Source organism: Aquarana catesbeiana, linkage group LG03, assembly GCF_042186555.1.
Source record: "Aquarana catesbeiana isolate 2022-GZ linkage group LG03, ASM4218655v1, whole genome shotgun sequence".
NCBI lineage: Eukaryota > Metazoa > Chordata > Amphibia > Anura > Ranidae > Aquarana > Aquarana catesbeiana.
This window is the reverse complement of record NC_133326.1, coordinates 736,389,948-736,406,154: the sequence shown is the minus strand read 5'-3', so window position 1 is coordinate 736,406,154 and position 16,207 is coordinate 736,389,948. Positions and strand designations below refer to the sequence as shown.

Here is a 16,207-nt window from a genome sequence, read left to right as displayed (position 1 = left end):
GGTATTATATGACCAGCAGAAATGCACACAGACTTTCCTGGCCTGCCTCAGGACATCCTGTAAGCCCGGCTACCTGCCCAAGAACCGCTGCACCACCAAGTTAAGGACATGAGCCAAACAGGGCACATGGGTCATTTGTCCCTGTCGGAGGGTGGAGAGGAGGTTGGTGCCATTGTCACAAACCACCATTCCTGCCTTAAGTTGGCGTGGCATCAACCACCTCTGAACCTGCCCCTGCAGAGCTGACAGAACCTCTGCCCCCAAACACACCAGCTCAAGCACCACATGGCATCGCAGAAAACTAACTTGTAGCTTATTTAGCTGCCTGCAGTAGTGATAGGATCAGGAAAAAACCACCAACCTTCTACAGGTAGCTTTAGTTGAACACTGTGCAGAGGTTGCAAAAAACTAACTTGTAGCTTATTTAGCTGCCTGCGGTAGTGATAGGATCAGGAAAACACCACCAACCGTTTACAGGTAGGTTTAGCTGAACACGCTGCAGAGGTCGCAATACACTAATTTGTAGCTTATTTAGCTGCCTGCGGTAGTGCTAGGATCAGGAAAACACCAAAAACCTTCTACAGGTAGCTTTAGCTGAACACTGTGCAGAGGGCGTACTACACTAACATGTAAATAATGTAGCTGCCTGCGGTAGTGATAGGATCAGGAAAACACCACAAACCTTCTACAGGTAGCTTTAGCTGAACATTGTGCCGAGGTCGCAAAAAAATAACTTGTAGCTTATTTCGCTGCCTGCGGTAGTGATAGGATCAGGAAAACACCACCCACCTTCTACAGGTAGGTTTAGCTGAACACTGTGCAGAGGTTGCACTACACTAATATATATATATGCTTATGGTACATGTAACCTTTCCTTACAGGAATTAGCACTACTGTATTTATATATGCTTTTTGCTACACATAGTATGCTTTCTGTCATTTTGCAACTAGTGGTGAATATAGTTCCTGATTTGGAGAGTGAATATTGATCTATCAGGAATATATGGGGTGTACATAAGTTTTTTCTGACATGCTTTATACACTACTCTCTATGTAGGATGCATGCAATTATATGTTGACCCACACATATGTATTCCACCCATTTTTTTATTTTTTTAATTTCTTTTATTTGTGACGACATTGAATGTTTCTTCTTATATAAGTATATATAGACTTAGCCAACAGGTTTTCCAGGTAGCACCGTTTCATCCCTAAATAGGGCTATGATAATGCTGCAAACATGTCAGGAGTGTACAACGGGCTGCAAGCTCACATCAAAGACATTAATCCACTAGTAGAGTGGGTGCCGTGCGCTGCGCATGGGGCTTAATCTGGCTGGAGTTAATAGTATAAACTGCTGCACAGAGACCGCCAATTTTTTTAACTTCATTCAGACTTTGTTCAACTTCTGCTCGAAATCCACAGCTAGATGGAAGTTGGTAACTGCAGGTTTGCAGCCTAATGAAAACCACTGCATTGAGACACTAAAATCTCTCTCTGACACTAGGTGGGCTGCGCATGCACAGGCCACCAAGGCACTGTGCAGGAATTATGCCAATATTCCAGAGTCACCAATGAACATTGCAGAAGACAGCTAACAGAACCCGACAACACAAAATGATGCTTGGTCACTGCATAAAAAAATGAACAGGCTTGAGACTGCTTTTCTTTTCACTATGTGGAATTATGTTCTACAAAGCTTTCATGGAACAAGTGTTGCACTTCAGGCTGTGGATCTGGACCTGTGCAATGCTGTTGATTTGGTGAAGTCACTGCGGGAATATATTGTTGGTTTGAGAGATGAATTTGATGTGTTTGAAGACCGAGCAAAAGTGACGTCTCCCACCGTTTCAGCAACATACAAACAAGACACACAAAGACAAAGAAAACACAAGACTCATGTGGGTGAGTCTACAACACCTGAGGTTCACTTATCAGGAATAGGGATGAGCCAAACACCCCCCTGTTCGGTTCGCACCAGAACATGCAAACAGGAAAAAAGTTCGTTCGAACACGCGAACCCCGTTAAAGTCTATGGGACACGAACATGAATAATCAAAAGTGCTAATTTAAAGGCTAATATGCAAGTTATTGTCATAAAAAGTGTTTGGGGACCTGGGTCCTGCCCCAGGGGACATGTATCAATGCAAAAAAAAGTTTTAAAAACGGCCGTTTTTTCAGGAGCAGTGATTTTAATAATGCTTAAAGTCAAACAATAAAAATGTAATATCCCTTTAAATTTCGTAGCTGGGGGGTGTCTATAGTATGCCTGTAAAGGGGCGCATGTTTCCTGTGTTTAGAACAGTCTGACAGCAAAATGACATTTGAAAGGAAAAAACCCATTTAAAACTACCCGCGGCTACTGCATTGCCGACAATACACATAGAAGTTTATTGATAAAAACGGCATGGGAATTCCCCAAAGGGGAACCCCGAACCAAAATTTAAAAAAAAAAATGATGTGGGAGTCCCTCTAAATTCTATACCAGGCCCTTCAGGTCTGGTATGGATAATAAGGGGAACCCTGGCCAAAATTTTTTAAAAAATGACGTGGGGTTCCCCCTAAATTCCATACCAGACCCTTCAGGTCTGGTATGGATTTTAAGGGGAACCCCGCGCCAAAAAAAAAAAACGGCGTGGGGTCCCCCCAAAAATCCATACCAGACCCTTATCCGAGCAAGCAACCTGGCAGGCCGCAGAAAAGGGGGGGGAGGCGAGAGTGCGCCCCCCCCTCCTGAACCGTACCAGGCCACATGCCCTCAACATTGGGAGGGTGCTTTGGGGTAGCCCCCCAAAACACCTTGTCCCCATGCTGATGAGGACAAGGGCCTCATCCCCACAACCCTGGCCGGTGGTTGTGGGGGGTCTGTGGGCAGGGGGCTTATCGGAATCTGGAAGCCCCCTTTAACAAGGGGACCCCCAGATCCCGCCCCCCCTGTGTGAAATGGTAAGGGGGTACTTACCATTTCACTAAAAAACTGTCAAAAATGTTAAAAATGACAAGAGACAGTTTTTGACAATTCCTTTATTTAAATGCTTCTTCTTTCTTCTATCTTCCTTCATCTTCTGGTTCTTCTGGTTCTTCTGGCTCTTCTGGTTCTTCCTCCGGCGTTCTCGTCCAGCATCTCCTCCGCGGCGTCTTCTATCTTCTTCTCCTTGGGCCGCTCCGCACCCATGGCATGGGAGGGAGGCTCCCGCTCTTCTCTTCTTCTTCTTTTCTTCTCTTCTTCATTTTCTTCTCCGGGCCGCTCCGCACCCATGCTGGCATAGAGGGAGGCTCCCGCTGTGTGACAGCGCTCCTCGTCTGACAGTTCTTAAATAACCCGGTGACCCCGCCCCCCTCTGACGCATGGTGACTTGACGGGACTTCCCTGTGACGTCACGGGGAATGCCACAGGGAAGTCCCGTCATGTCCTGTGCGTCAGAGGGGGGCGGGGTCACCGGGTGGCCCTGTCCCCCGTTATTTAAGAACTGTCAGACGAGGAGTGCAGTCACACAGCGGGAGCCTCCCTCCATGCCAGCATGGGTGCGGAGCGGCCCGGAGAAGAAAATGAAGAAGAGAAGAAAAGAAGAAGAGAAGAGCGGGAGAATCCCCCATGCCATGGGTGCGGAGCAGCCCGAGGAGAAGAAGATAGAAGACGCCGTGGAGGAGATGCTGGACGAGAAAGCCGGAGGAAGAACCAGAAGAGCCAGAAGAACCAGAAGAACCAGAAGATGAAGGAAGATAGAAGAAAGAAGAAGCATTTAAATAAAGGAATTGTCAAAAACTGTCTCTTGTCATTTTTAACATTTTTGACAGTTTTTTAGTGAAATGGTAGGGGTAAGATTCCGATAAGCCCCCTGCCCGCAGACCCCCACAACCACCGGCCAGGGTTGTGGGGATGAGGCCCTTGTCCTCATCAACATGGGGACAAGGTGTTTTGGGGGGCTACCCCAAAGCACCCTCCCAATGTTGAGGGCATGTGGCCTAGTACGGTTCAGGAGGTGGGGCCGCACTCTCGCCCCCCCCTCTTTTCCTGCGGCCTGCCAGGTTGCGTGCTCGGATAAGGGTCTGGTATGGATTTTTGGGGGGACCCCACGCCGTTTTTTTTTTTGGCGTGGGGTTCCCCTTAAAATCCATACCAGACCCTTCAGGTCTGGTATGGAATTTAGGAGAAACCCCACGTCATTTTTTTTTTACATTTTGGCCGGGGTTCCCCTTAATATTCATACCAGACCTGAAGGGCCTGGTATGGAATTTAGGGGGACTCCCACATCATTTTTTTTTTAAATTTTGGTTCGGGGTTCCCCTTTGGGGAATTCCCATGCCGTTTTTATCAATGAACTTCTATGTGTATTGTCGGCAATGCAATAGCCGCGGGTAGTTTTAAATGTGTTTTTTCCTTCCAAATGTCATTTTGCTGTCAGACTGTTCTAAACACAGGAAACATGCGCCCCTTTACAGGCATACTATAGACACCCCCCAGGTATGAAATTTAAAGGGATATTACACTTTTATTGTTTGACTTTAAGCATTATTAAAATCACTGCTCCTGAAAAAACGTCCGTTTTTAAAACTTTTTTTTGCATTGATCCATGTCCCCTGGGGCAGGACCCAGGTCCCCAAACACTTTTTATGACAATAACTTGCATATTAGCCTTTAAAATTAGCACTTTTGATTTTTCCCATAGACTTTTAAAGGGTGTTCCGCGGCATTCGAATTTGCCGCGAACACCTCAAATTGTTCGCTGTTCGGCGAACTTGCGAACAGCCAATGTTCGAGTCGAACATGAGTTCGACTCGAACTCGATGCTCATCCCTAATCAGGAAGAGAACGGTTCTCATCTGGTTTGTTTCTAGTTGTGATGGATAGGCTGCTGGCTGAACTCGATCGTCGTTTTCAGTCCTATAATGACCTCAACAGCACTTTTGGATTCCTGAACAACATATCTACCCTCTCTGCAGAACATCTTCATAAAAAAGCAGCAGATCTACAGAAGAGATACCACATTGAACCTGGAAAATAAATTTTGTGAAGAAATCATTCAGTTCAAAGAATTCATCTGCCATGATGAGCCATCATCTGCTAGGGAACTTCTTTTGTGCATTAAAAAAAGAAAACTACAGACCATCTTCCCAAACGTGGATGTCGCTCTCAGACTTTACCTGACATTACCAGTCACAAATGCAAGTGGGGAACACAGTTTCTCCGAACTGAAACTAGTAAAAAATAGACTAATGCCGCGTACACACGGGCGGACTTTTCGATGGACTAGGTTTGACAGTCTTTCCGACGGACTTTGCAGCATAGGTCCGCCGGACTTTCAAATGAACGGATTTGCCTACACACGATCACACCAAAGTCCGACGGATTTGGACTTGATGACCTACGACCGGACTGAAATGAGGAAGTTGATAGCCAGTAGCCAATAGCTGCCCTAGCATCGGTTTTAATCCGTCGGACTAGCATACAGACGAGCGGACTTTTTGACCGGACTCAGGTTCGTTGGACAAATTTGAAACATGTTTTATTTCTAGGTCCGTCTGACTTTTGGGGGAAAAAAGTCCACTGAAGCCCACACACGATCAAATTGTCCGCCAGACTAATCCCGTCTGACCTAGTCCACCGGAAAGTCCGCTCACGTGTACGCGGCATAAGATCCACAATTGTACAGCAGAAATTAAATCATCTCACTCTGATGTCAATTGAGAGTGACCTTCTATGTAAACTGGATTTTAATGATTTGATCAAAGACTTTGCTGAAGAAATCCAGAAGATGCCACTTCTAAATAGTACTATGTTAATATCTTTAAATTGAGATGACATGCATGAAGTCATAACCTGATCACCTTTCTCTTTCTTTCTCTACCTCGCCTGTTGTTGTTTTAAATGATCAGCCCCTGGATTCTGTTGTTGATGTAATGTTTTCTTAAGATATGATAGTGTACTATTTTTATTTTATTGACTGTACATTTCTAATTTGTGTTCATAGTTTAGATTTTTCACTACAACACTCACTTACGTACTACACACACACACCATTTATCTTGCACTTTGATCAATGAGTTATTTTGCTATATTCTTGCAATTGATTTGTTATGATTGCAACCTTACAAGTTATTTGTTTGTTTTTCAATATGTTTTCCATGTAAATAAGTGTTTTATTCTCATTCTGACCAAGACATTTGTGCATTGCAATAAACACATGATCACTTTGAACTTTTTTAATCATTATTTATTGGAAAAAGTTTTTCAAGCTTCAATCAGTGGTCATATAAATAGATTATTATGTTTTTTTTGAACATATAACACTGTCTACCAGTCACCTTTTAAAAGTAGCTTGGCACTTCAAATAACGTTTGGATCGATTATATTGTTACGCCACCAGATGGCGATAAATGACTTTAAAAAAAACATTTGTCATTGAATCGTTCATTCAGGAGATTCATTCAAAAATGCTGATTCATCTATGAAACAAGTGTATTTGATTGAGGAATTGAATCATTCATTCAAACCCAATTTTTTCTAAAATAATTCAGATTAATTAAACATTTTTAATAGACTTCAGCAATTAACATAAGTTATGTAATTTTGTTTAGTTGTTTGTTCAGAATTGTGATCTCTATTTTTATTCTCAGTTTATCCAGAATTGTGTAGCTCTAATACATAGCTTGTGTATGTATCATTTTGTTCTATTTAAAGTAATGTATAGAAGGTAGGGCCCGAAAGTGACTCAAGCCCAGGGGCCCCCACCACCCTAAGTCCTGCCCTGGTCACCATAACACTATGACATCACTCAGCATGCCGAGCAGAGCAATACAATCACAGCCACTTGTCTATTATACAGAACCTCCATATTTATAGCTGTATTCCTAGGAGACCCTCATGACTGTTGCTCGGGGTTCTGAGCCTTGTGCCCCATGCATCCACCTGAACCTCCATCAGAAAGAGGAGTCAAGGCTCCAGATTCTAGGGGTGTGCCTGTAAACCTGCATAGAGAATTGGGGGGCTTTTCTGGTCCCCCCACCATGGTCACATGTCACTGCAATGTGCTGAGATGTTACCAGGCAGACAAAGACACTCCCGATCACCTGGTGGAGGAGAGACTCCAATCTACAGAGGGTTGGTGGGATGATGGTGTCTGGGAGGATCTGCTACACTAATAACTCTCTTAGTTATTATTTTATACATTTCAGAGGTTTGTCAGGACTAATCACTTCCCTAATCTTATTTCCAGCCAAACTGAAGAAGACGACACATGGCAAAACATTATCAGGTTAGTCATAGTTGCCAACATTGCAAAAAAAATAAAAATATTATAATTATATGTATAATAATTATGGGGGCGGGGCATGTGTTTGTTGGTGTGGCATAGCAAAATAAATAGAAAACTGCACTGCGGCAAAATATGGGTGTGGTTTACGTGGAATAGTGGGTGTGGCCTAAATGGGTGTTGCTCAAAGGGGGTTTGATTAGAGTCTGAGATGAATGAGGGATGGAGAGGGAAAGGGGAAGCGAGGGGACAGCAGCCCCAGATCCTACACAACAATAGAAATATGTGTATTCTAGAAAGTTTAACAATCAGCAGATAAAGATACTCCAAAAACCTGGTGTTAGCGCTTCAATCATTCCGGTACCATGATTGTTATGGTGTCAGGGTGACTGAAGTGCATTATTTTTATTATTACATTGTAATATAAATTGAAATCATTCAACTCACCATAATGCTGAATCAGTGGTATCCCTGAGCGTGTCACTAGCCATGTTGCCTGCCAGCAGCAGAGTCCTTCCTTGCATCAGGTGTTCCAAGCAGAGTCTGTCCTTGCATCAGGTGCCCCCAGCAGTCTGTCCTTGCATCAGGTGTCCCCAGCAGAGCCTATCCTTGCATCGGTTGCCACCAGCAGAGCCCGTCCTTGCATCAGGTGCCACCAGCAGAGCCCGTCCTTGCATCAGGTGCCCCCAACAGAGTCCGTCCTTGCATCAGGTGCCCCAACAGAGTCCGTCCTTGCATCAGGTGCCCCCAGCAGAGTCCGTCCTTGCACCAGGTGCCCCCAGCAGAGTCCGTCCTTGCATCAGGTGCCCCCAGGAGAGCCCGTCCTTGCATCAGGTGTCCCCAGAAGAGTCTGTCCTTGCATCAGGTGCCACCAGCAGAGCCCATCTTTGCATCAGGTGTCCCCAGCAGAGTCTGTCCTTGCATCAGGTGTCCCCAGCAGAGCCTGTCCTTGCATCAGGTGCCACCAGCAGAGTCCGTCCTTGCATCAGGTGCCACCAGCAGAGTCCGTCCTTGCATCAGGTGCCCCCAGCAGAGTCCATCCTTGCATCAGGTGCCCCCAGCAGAGTCCATCCTTGCATCAGGTGCCCCCAGCAGAGTCCGTCCTTGCATCAGGTGCCCCCAGCAGAGTCCGTCCTTGCATCAGGTGCCCCCAGCAGAGTCCGTCCTTGCATCAGGTGCCCCCAGCAGAGTCCATCCTTGCATCAGGTGCCCCCAGCAGAGTCCGTCCTTGTATCAGGTGCCCCAGCAGAGCCCATCAGTGTCCCAGGCAGAGCCATAGTTACCCCTCCTGTACATAGTTTCCCCTCTCCCCCTAGTTAACCCCCTGCACATAGTTACCCCCATGTGCATAGGTACCCCCCTGTACATAGTATCCCCCTGTACATAGTTCCCCCTGTACATAGTTCCCCCTGTACATAGTAACCCCTCCTGTAAATAGTTAACCCCCCTCCTGTATATAGTTAACCCCCCTCCTGTACATAGTTAACCCTCCCCCTCCTGTATATAGTTAACCAGCCTCCTGTATATAGTTAACCCCCCTCCCATATATAGTTAACCCCCCTCCTGTATATAGTTAACCCCCTTGCTGTATATAGTTAACCCCCCTCCTGTACATAGTTAACCCTCCCCCCTCCTGTATATAGTAAACCCCCATCCTGTATATAGTTAACCCCCCCTGTACATAGTTAACTCTCCCCCTCCTGTATATAGTTAACCCCCTCCTCCTGTATATAGCTAACCCCCCTCCTGTATATACTTAACCCCCCTCCTCCTGTATATGCTTACCCCCCCCCTCCTGTACATTAAAGGTAAATTGCTGCAGAGACAAGAAGAGCAGAAGAACATTGCATGAGCGGCCGGCACCATGTGTTCAGTGGAGAGGGACAGGGCCAATCCGTGCAGCTAACCCCGGCTTCAGTATTGTGAGAGGAGAAGCCAATTCATTGGCTGCACGGATCGAGCCCCCTTCCTCTCTCCACTGAACACAAAAGGGAAAAATGTAGCAGCGGCACCGGCGGCCATTTTGCTGAAGCCAGATGTTCAAAAAGTGAAAAAGCAAACATTCCCGATTTCCCTGGGCAAAATCCCGAATCAGGACAGCCTCCAATCGGGGCAAGGGTCCCAAAATTGGGATTGTCCCGGGAAAATCGGGACTGTTGGCAACTATGGGTTAGTAGGACATCCACGTTTCATATGAAATCTCTTCTGGATGAACATTTTGTTTTTATTGTAGTCTGGATCAGTGGTGGAACTACCAGGGTCGCAAATGTTGCACTTCAGACTGGGCCCTGGCATTCTGCCACCGTAGGGGGCCCAAGATGGCAGGAAGGGGGCCCACTGCAGAACATGGGCTCAGTTCAGACTGTTGTGATCCAAAACTTGTGCAACTTGCTTGCAATTTCCTAGTGACTTGTTTGTAATTTTGTGATTTAACATTGCAGTCTATGCCACTCAAATCACACCAAAGTCATAGAAAAGTATTGCCTTTTTTGTTGTTGCTGCGACTTTAGTCACACTTATTAGGACAGCACCCATTGAAATGAATGTGTTTTGACTTGTCATGCGGCTTTGAAAGTCACATAAGTCACAGCAGTCTGAACCAGGGCTTATAAAGGCCATCACTACAGGAACAAGCGGAAAGGGCCATGGGCTGAAGAAAGGGCCCCTGCCTCAGAGAGAAGAGCCCCAACCTTGGAGGAAAGGGCCCTGGGACCAGAGGAAATGGCCAGGGACTGATGGAAAGGGCCCCAGCAGTCAGGGGGTGCCCTTCATGGTTTCTTGCACCGGAGCCATATAGGTTCTATTTATGCCTCTGGTCTGGATGGTGTGTCCATAGTTTGGATGCTTCCACAGTCCTCCTGTATTTCATGGGATATCTTCTTTTAGGGTTCCATTCTTTGAGTTTATGGTTAGAATACAATATTCCAAACTCTGTCTTATAAATACTGTTTCATGTGTGTATGAATAAAATATTCTCTTTTCTCTCATAAAGACATCAGTAAGGAACACAGAGAGTCTGAGAAAGAGAGGTTCCAGAGGATTCTAGAATATAATTCCCGTATGGGGGAGGCTGTTCATCTACAGGAAATATTTACCAAGTTATTGATGATAAACGGACCCCAGAATAAAGAAGGAAAAGAAGAAGAAATAAGGAGTTCAGGCAGAAGACATCTACAGATCATGGAGAAAAGATCCCCAACCACAATCCAGGCCCTCTTTGACCCTGATGAATATGAGTTCATCCCTAAGATTGTGGTGTTACACGGATCTGCTGGGATTGGAAAAACAATGACCTCCAAGAAGATCATGCTGGACTGGGCCTCTGGGGATCTCTACCAAGACAAGTTTGATTTTGTGTTTTATCTGAGCTGTAGAGAAATCAACACCATCCCTGGAAACATAAGCCTTGTGGGACTTTTATCCAGAACTTGCAGACTGAGTTCAGATGACCTGGCGTCTATTCTGGAGGATCCTGGAAGTCAGAGAAAACTTCTTACCATAGTTGATGGGTTTGATGAACTGAGGTGGACTCTGGAGGAGAAATCTGAGGGTTGTCTTGACATTTCTATGGAAACCCATAAAGAAATAATTCTGCAAAGCTTGTTCAGGGGACAGGTTCTCCCACAATCTTCTCTGATCATCACCACAAGGTCACTGGCCATGGAGAAACTTAACACATTCATCGATGATTCTCGCAATGTGGAAATCCAGGGATTTACAAGGGACGATCAAGAGGAATATGTCCATAAATTCTTTGGAGATAAAAAAGATGCAGGCAAGGTTCTTACTATAATAAAAGACAATGACGTTCTTTACACCATGTGTGCCGTCCCCATCACATGCTGGATTGTCTGCACTGTAATGAAACAAGAAATAAGAAAAGATTTGGCTTTAATTCAGTGTAATACAATGACTTCAATTTACCTTCTCTACCTGGAGGTTTTACTAACCCATCACAGCAGGAAGGAGCAGTCTGTACAGAGGAAACAAACCTGTCTGAAGAAGCTGTGTGCTCTGGCCAATCAGGGAGTTCTGAACCAACAAATCTTATTTGAGAAGAAAGATTTAAAAAGACATGGACTTTCTCTGTCTGAGGTGGAGTCTGTATTTCTGAATGAGAACATCTTTCATTGGGACGTCCGCAACCAAACCTGCTACAGCTTCATCCACCTGAGTGTACAGGAGTTCCTTGCTGCTCTCTATTATGTGATAGATGATGGTTGGTTTGGAATTATGAAACATACTTTCCTCCCAAGGATCTGTAAAGGGAAATCAATCCAGGACTTCAGTTCACTTTACTCACATTTAGCATTATCTGTACAATTCCTGTTTGGTCTCCTCCTAAATGAAAATCAGGTGAAGATATTCTCAGAGATCACAGGAATCACCATCTCACTCCGAGCCAAACCTGCAATCATAGAATGGGCCATGAAGGACAGTGATCAGACTTTCTATACTGAGACCATCTTCTGTCTGTATGAGACTCAGGATGAGGACTTCATTAGGAGCGTCATGTCTGGTTGTACAAGTTTGTCTCTGCGTGGCTCATATACTGGTCACTTGTGGATGTACAGGAATTATTCCAAGCAGCTGAACTATTGCTTGAAGACTTTGAAGAGAGAAAGTTTTCAGTCTTTACATTTTTCATCTCTCACTGTGGGTCCAGAGTGCCAGAAACTTCTATCTCCATTCCTACACAGGAGTCAGAAGGTCAGGTAAGTGAGTGTGAGGATATCCTAACTGAATTCAGAGAATGGGCAGGAACCTGCATACAGTATAATAGTGATTATCAGACATGTTCTCCATCTACCACACTTGTTAGAAGTCCTGGGAACTCATAGTTTGCTCAGCCCTAAGCCCTGGTTCACACTACAGCAATTTTCCAGCGACATTCTGATGACATGTAAAGTCACAGGTCAAGTGAAAACACAAAGATTTTAATGGACGCTGTCTTAATGGCTGCGTTTTGAGTCACTGCAACAAAAGAAAATATTTCCTGCACTACTTTTGGGCGATGTTTGTGCTGCTTGACTCCCATAGACTTCCATGTAAAATTCCAACAAACAAAAATAAAAAACACAAAGGCTTCTACACACCCTAAAGAGTTAAACTGCAAAAAATATTTATTGCTTAAAAAAGCGATGTACAACAATTTATTGGCACAATGACCCAACCCCCCCTAATATACTCCAACCCTCCCCAAAAGTATTCCTCCAACCCACAATAGACAAGCCCACCCTCCCCAATGCAAAGCACCCCCTTAATTCCTATATGATGCCTAAAAGCCAGCTAAAACGGGATTCTTGCAGCTTGCTCCAAAAGCGGAGCAGTGTATGTCTGTGTAGATCCCGTAATGGGATAGTGTGACATATGTCATATGTGTTCTACACAGACATACGCTGCTCTGCTTTAAGAATGAGCTGCAGGGATCCAGTTTTAGCTGGCTTTGAGCCATCATATAGGAATTAAGGGGGTGCTTTGCATTGGGGAGGGTGGGCTTGCTTATTGGGTTTTTTTGCACTTTTTTTGACCATCAGTCTCATGAGGGGTATTTTTTACCCTACATAGTGTGTCTGGATTTAATAGGAATATTTTTTGGGAGGGTTGGAGTATATTAGGGGGGGGGGGGGGGTCATTGTGCTAATAAATTGTTGTACATCGCTTTTTTAAGCAATAAATCTTTTTTGTAGTTTAACTCTTTAGGGTGTGTAGAAGTCTTTGTGTTTTTTTATTTTTTGTTTGTGGGTATAGTATATTACTGATTACACCCCCCCCCCATATTTATTTGGTGAGCTCTGCATATTTATATTAGGTGGGATTCCCATTTATTCCATATTTGTTGTGTATATATATAGTTATCGGTTGTACCTTCGTTATTTTGTCGAGTCCTACCATTTTTACCAAGTTTGTTCTTGGATATTTAGCACTTTGTATGGTGTAAATTATATATCTTCCCTTTGATCCCTATATATACATATATTACCATCCCCCATTTTCCCGTACCTTACTGTGGTTTCTGTGGGCATTGATACTTATAGGAATTTAGTACCCACAGTTTGGCAAGCCCTCTTTGTTGTTTTTCATCTTCTTTCCCCTCTTCAATTTTTTTTTCCACTTCAGTGAACACTTTTGAGACTTATTTCAACTTGCCGTTCAAATTTTGTCCCTTCTCAATTTCACATCATTGTGGCATCGATAAAAAAGAAGAATTTATTTAGAAAATTGTATTTATATTTATACAAAAACCACAAGAATTTCCCCCTTTTCCCCTTTCTACCCTACCCACCTACCGACCATCCCACCTCTCCTCCCTCCCCCCCCCCTCTTTTCTCGCCTTTAATTTGTTTCTTTCTTACCCTACTATTTTCTATCTTCAGACCCTATGCCTTCCAACATCTTCTGCCAGTAATAGTTCAAGATTTTATACTTTCCACACCCTCCCCAAATACTATTATATTTATCTAATTGCCCTTTATCCTTGCTGCTTAGGAATTCCATTTTACTATATTAATCCACTTGTTTAAGCCAATCTCTTAAGTCTGGTCTTTTACTATTCAACCACTTTTTTGGGATCAGTCCCTTTGCAGCGTTCAAAAGTTTTAGCATCACTGTTTTCTTATATTGTTTTTTAGGAGTGTTGGAGTCATGAAAAAAACATGTCAGTATGTTATTATCTATCTTCTTGCCCGTTATTTCCTTTGTACAACTGATTATTTCCTGCCAGAATTCTTTTATTTTCGGGCAATCCCACCATATATGTGTCATTGTGGCTTTGTGTCCACATTTTCTCTTTATGGATTCTCTCCGGGGTTAAGTACCACCTTACCAGGAATTTATAGTTCATCTCGATGGTATTCCTATCCCAAGCTTAGTTATATCCTGCTTCTATCATCCATATCGACTTGCTGGTCTTCTAGTTTTACTTCTAGTTCTTTTTCCCACTTTTCTATAAAGGAGGATCTTCCCTGTCCTTCAAGGTCTGTCAATATTTCATAAACTTTCTAAATACCTTTTTCAATGGCGTTGATGTTGTACAAAGCTTTTCCAACCGATTTAGTCCCTCTCCGTCTCTAAACATGTGTGATGATGTGTTAACTAAGTGATTCAATTGAAGAAATTCCCACTCACGCAACTTCCCACCAAATATTATCTGTAATTCTTGTGCAGATTTCATCTTCCCCTTTGTAATAATATCTTTGATTTGTGGATTCTTTAATCCAAGTCTACAGAATATATCTTCTCCTGGTGTAAAAAAATGTGTTCCCGTGAGGGAAATTAATGGTGAGTTATATACCCATTTTTCCTTCCGGTGAAGTGCATCCCATATTTTTTTAAATTATAATTTTTATTGAAGTTTCAAAAAGGTACATACATGTTATAGCCATAACAGTGGTTACAATTACAGATGTTCCGACTAGAAACAATCTTTTCTTTAATTAACACCATGGCAAATGAAAACAGTAAAATTTTGAACAAAGGTTGGGTGAAAAAGGATGTGGAGTAGTGATAGGTTCTAGACGGGGAAGGGTTAGGGATGGGGGGGAGGAAGTAGGGGGAAGGAGGGAGAAAAAGGGGGGGGAAGGGCACCAGCAGGTTTTGAGATAAAGAATAAGCGATCAATGAGTAGTTCACAACTGGGTAGTTACAGTTGAACAGCATCCCATATTTTAAATACATTTTTGGTCAATTCATGAGAATCTGGACCTAGTGTTCTAAACTTATTTGAAATCCGAATATTTTTGTGAAGTGTGGTTCTGCTAAAAGTGTTTTCTATCTGAACCCATTTTTTTTCTTTATTTTCTTTTGTCCATTCAATCATACGTGCTAAGATTACCGCTTTATAATATCTAAAAATATCCAGAGCTGCCAACACCCCGTGCTGTCTTTTCCTAGAAATTAGTGCAAATTTTATTCTCGTTTATTTATTTTGCCATATATAGTTTGACAGCATTTTTTGTATAATTTTGAAAAAGCTCTGTGGAATCCCTATTGGTAAACAAAATAAGTGTAACGCTAAAAAGGTATTAAAAGGTCCAATGTCAAAGATAAAAAGTAAACCAACAGTTCCAAATGTAAAATGTGGGAGGAAATCATCCATGTATGTATTAATCCAAGTGATAGGAATCTTCAGGAGCTGTATGACTTCAAACAAAGAGCACATCAACAGGAGTATGACATCTCAAGTGAAGACAGACACACCACCACTGACAATGAATAGGCTTACCAGATTAAATGGACCCAAAGGGGCATACGCCGAGTTGGGTCAGACAAGGCTTGGGTGGTCAGTGGCTGTAGATGGCCCGGAGGGGTGATGTATATGGGATGAACCATAGGTTGCTGTATCCCTCAGAACAATGTTGGGAACCAAGTAATGGTGATGACAATTAGGAAGAAAGGAAGAAAGGCCACATAGTGTAAATCCGTAAACAAATGTGGAATTTATTAAAAATAAAGAAATACACTCACATGTAGACCCATTAAAAAACAGCGCTGTAAAGAAGTGGCGGCAGTGGGGTCCTACCCGATGCGTTTCATTCTCTTAGACATCGTCTGGCGGGGTTCCCCCCACTGCAGCCAACAAGGTGTATATAGGGGATGCATCAATGCTGATGGGAAACAGCTCCACGAGTACAAAAATGATCACTTCTGGTATTCGGGCAAGATGGCCGCCCGGCGTGCTTTCCATGCCTCACATTGAATACAATGTGGATACCGGAAGTGCAAATGATGGGGTCAAAGTAATATGCAAAACAAATCAGACATATTTAAAAATAGAACGTATTAGCTAATGAAGCATAAGAGGTGTCCAATGTGCAATGTGTGTGGATGTAGTGACAAATCTGAAGAGATCAAACCGTCTCTAAAAATCGATGTGTGGCTCGTTGCTGAGCGGCAGTATGTGCGTGCATCCAGGTCCAACAGAACATGCGTACAGTACAGCGCATGCGCGTCGT

At 43.6% G+C, this 16,207-nt stretch overlaps 1 protein-coding gene across 3 annotated transcripts in view; it reads left to right on the top strand.

The window, feature by feature from the left end:
• Positions 1-16,207, top strand: part of LOC141133851 (NACHT, LRR and PYD domains-containing protein 3-like) — a 166,514-nt gene that overhangs the window by 22,895 nt on the left and 127,412 nt on the right. For all 3 annotated transcript variants that reach the window (XM_073623433.1, XM_073623431.1, XM_073623432.1), the window contains exons 3-4: positions 7,218-7,256; positions 10,246-11,968. In XM_073623433.1, coding sequence (XP_073479534.1) covers positions 7,218-7,256; positions 10,246-11,968 — 1,762 coding nt within the window. The remainder of the gene's footprint in view (positions 1-7,217; positions 7,257-10,245; positions 11,969-16,207) is intronic.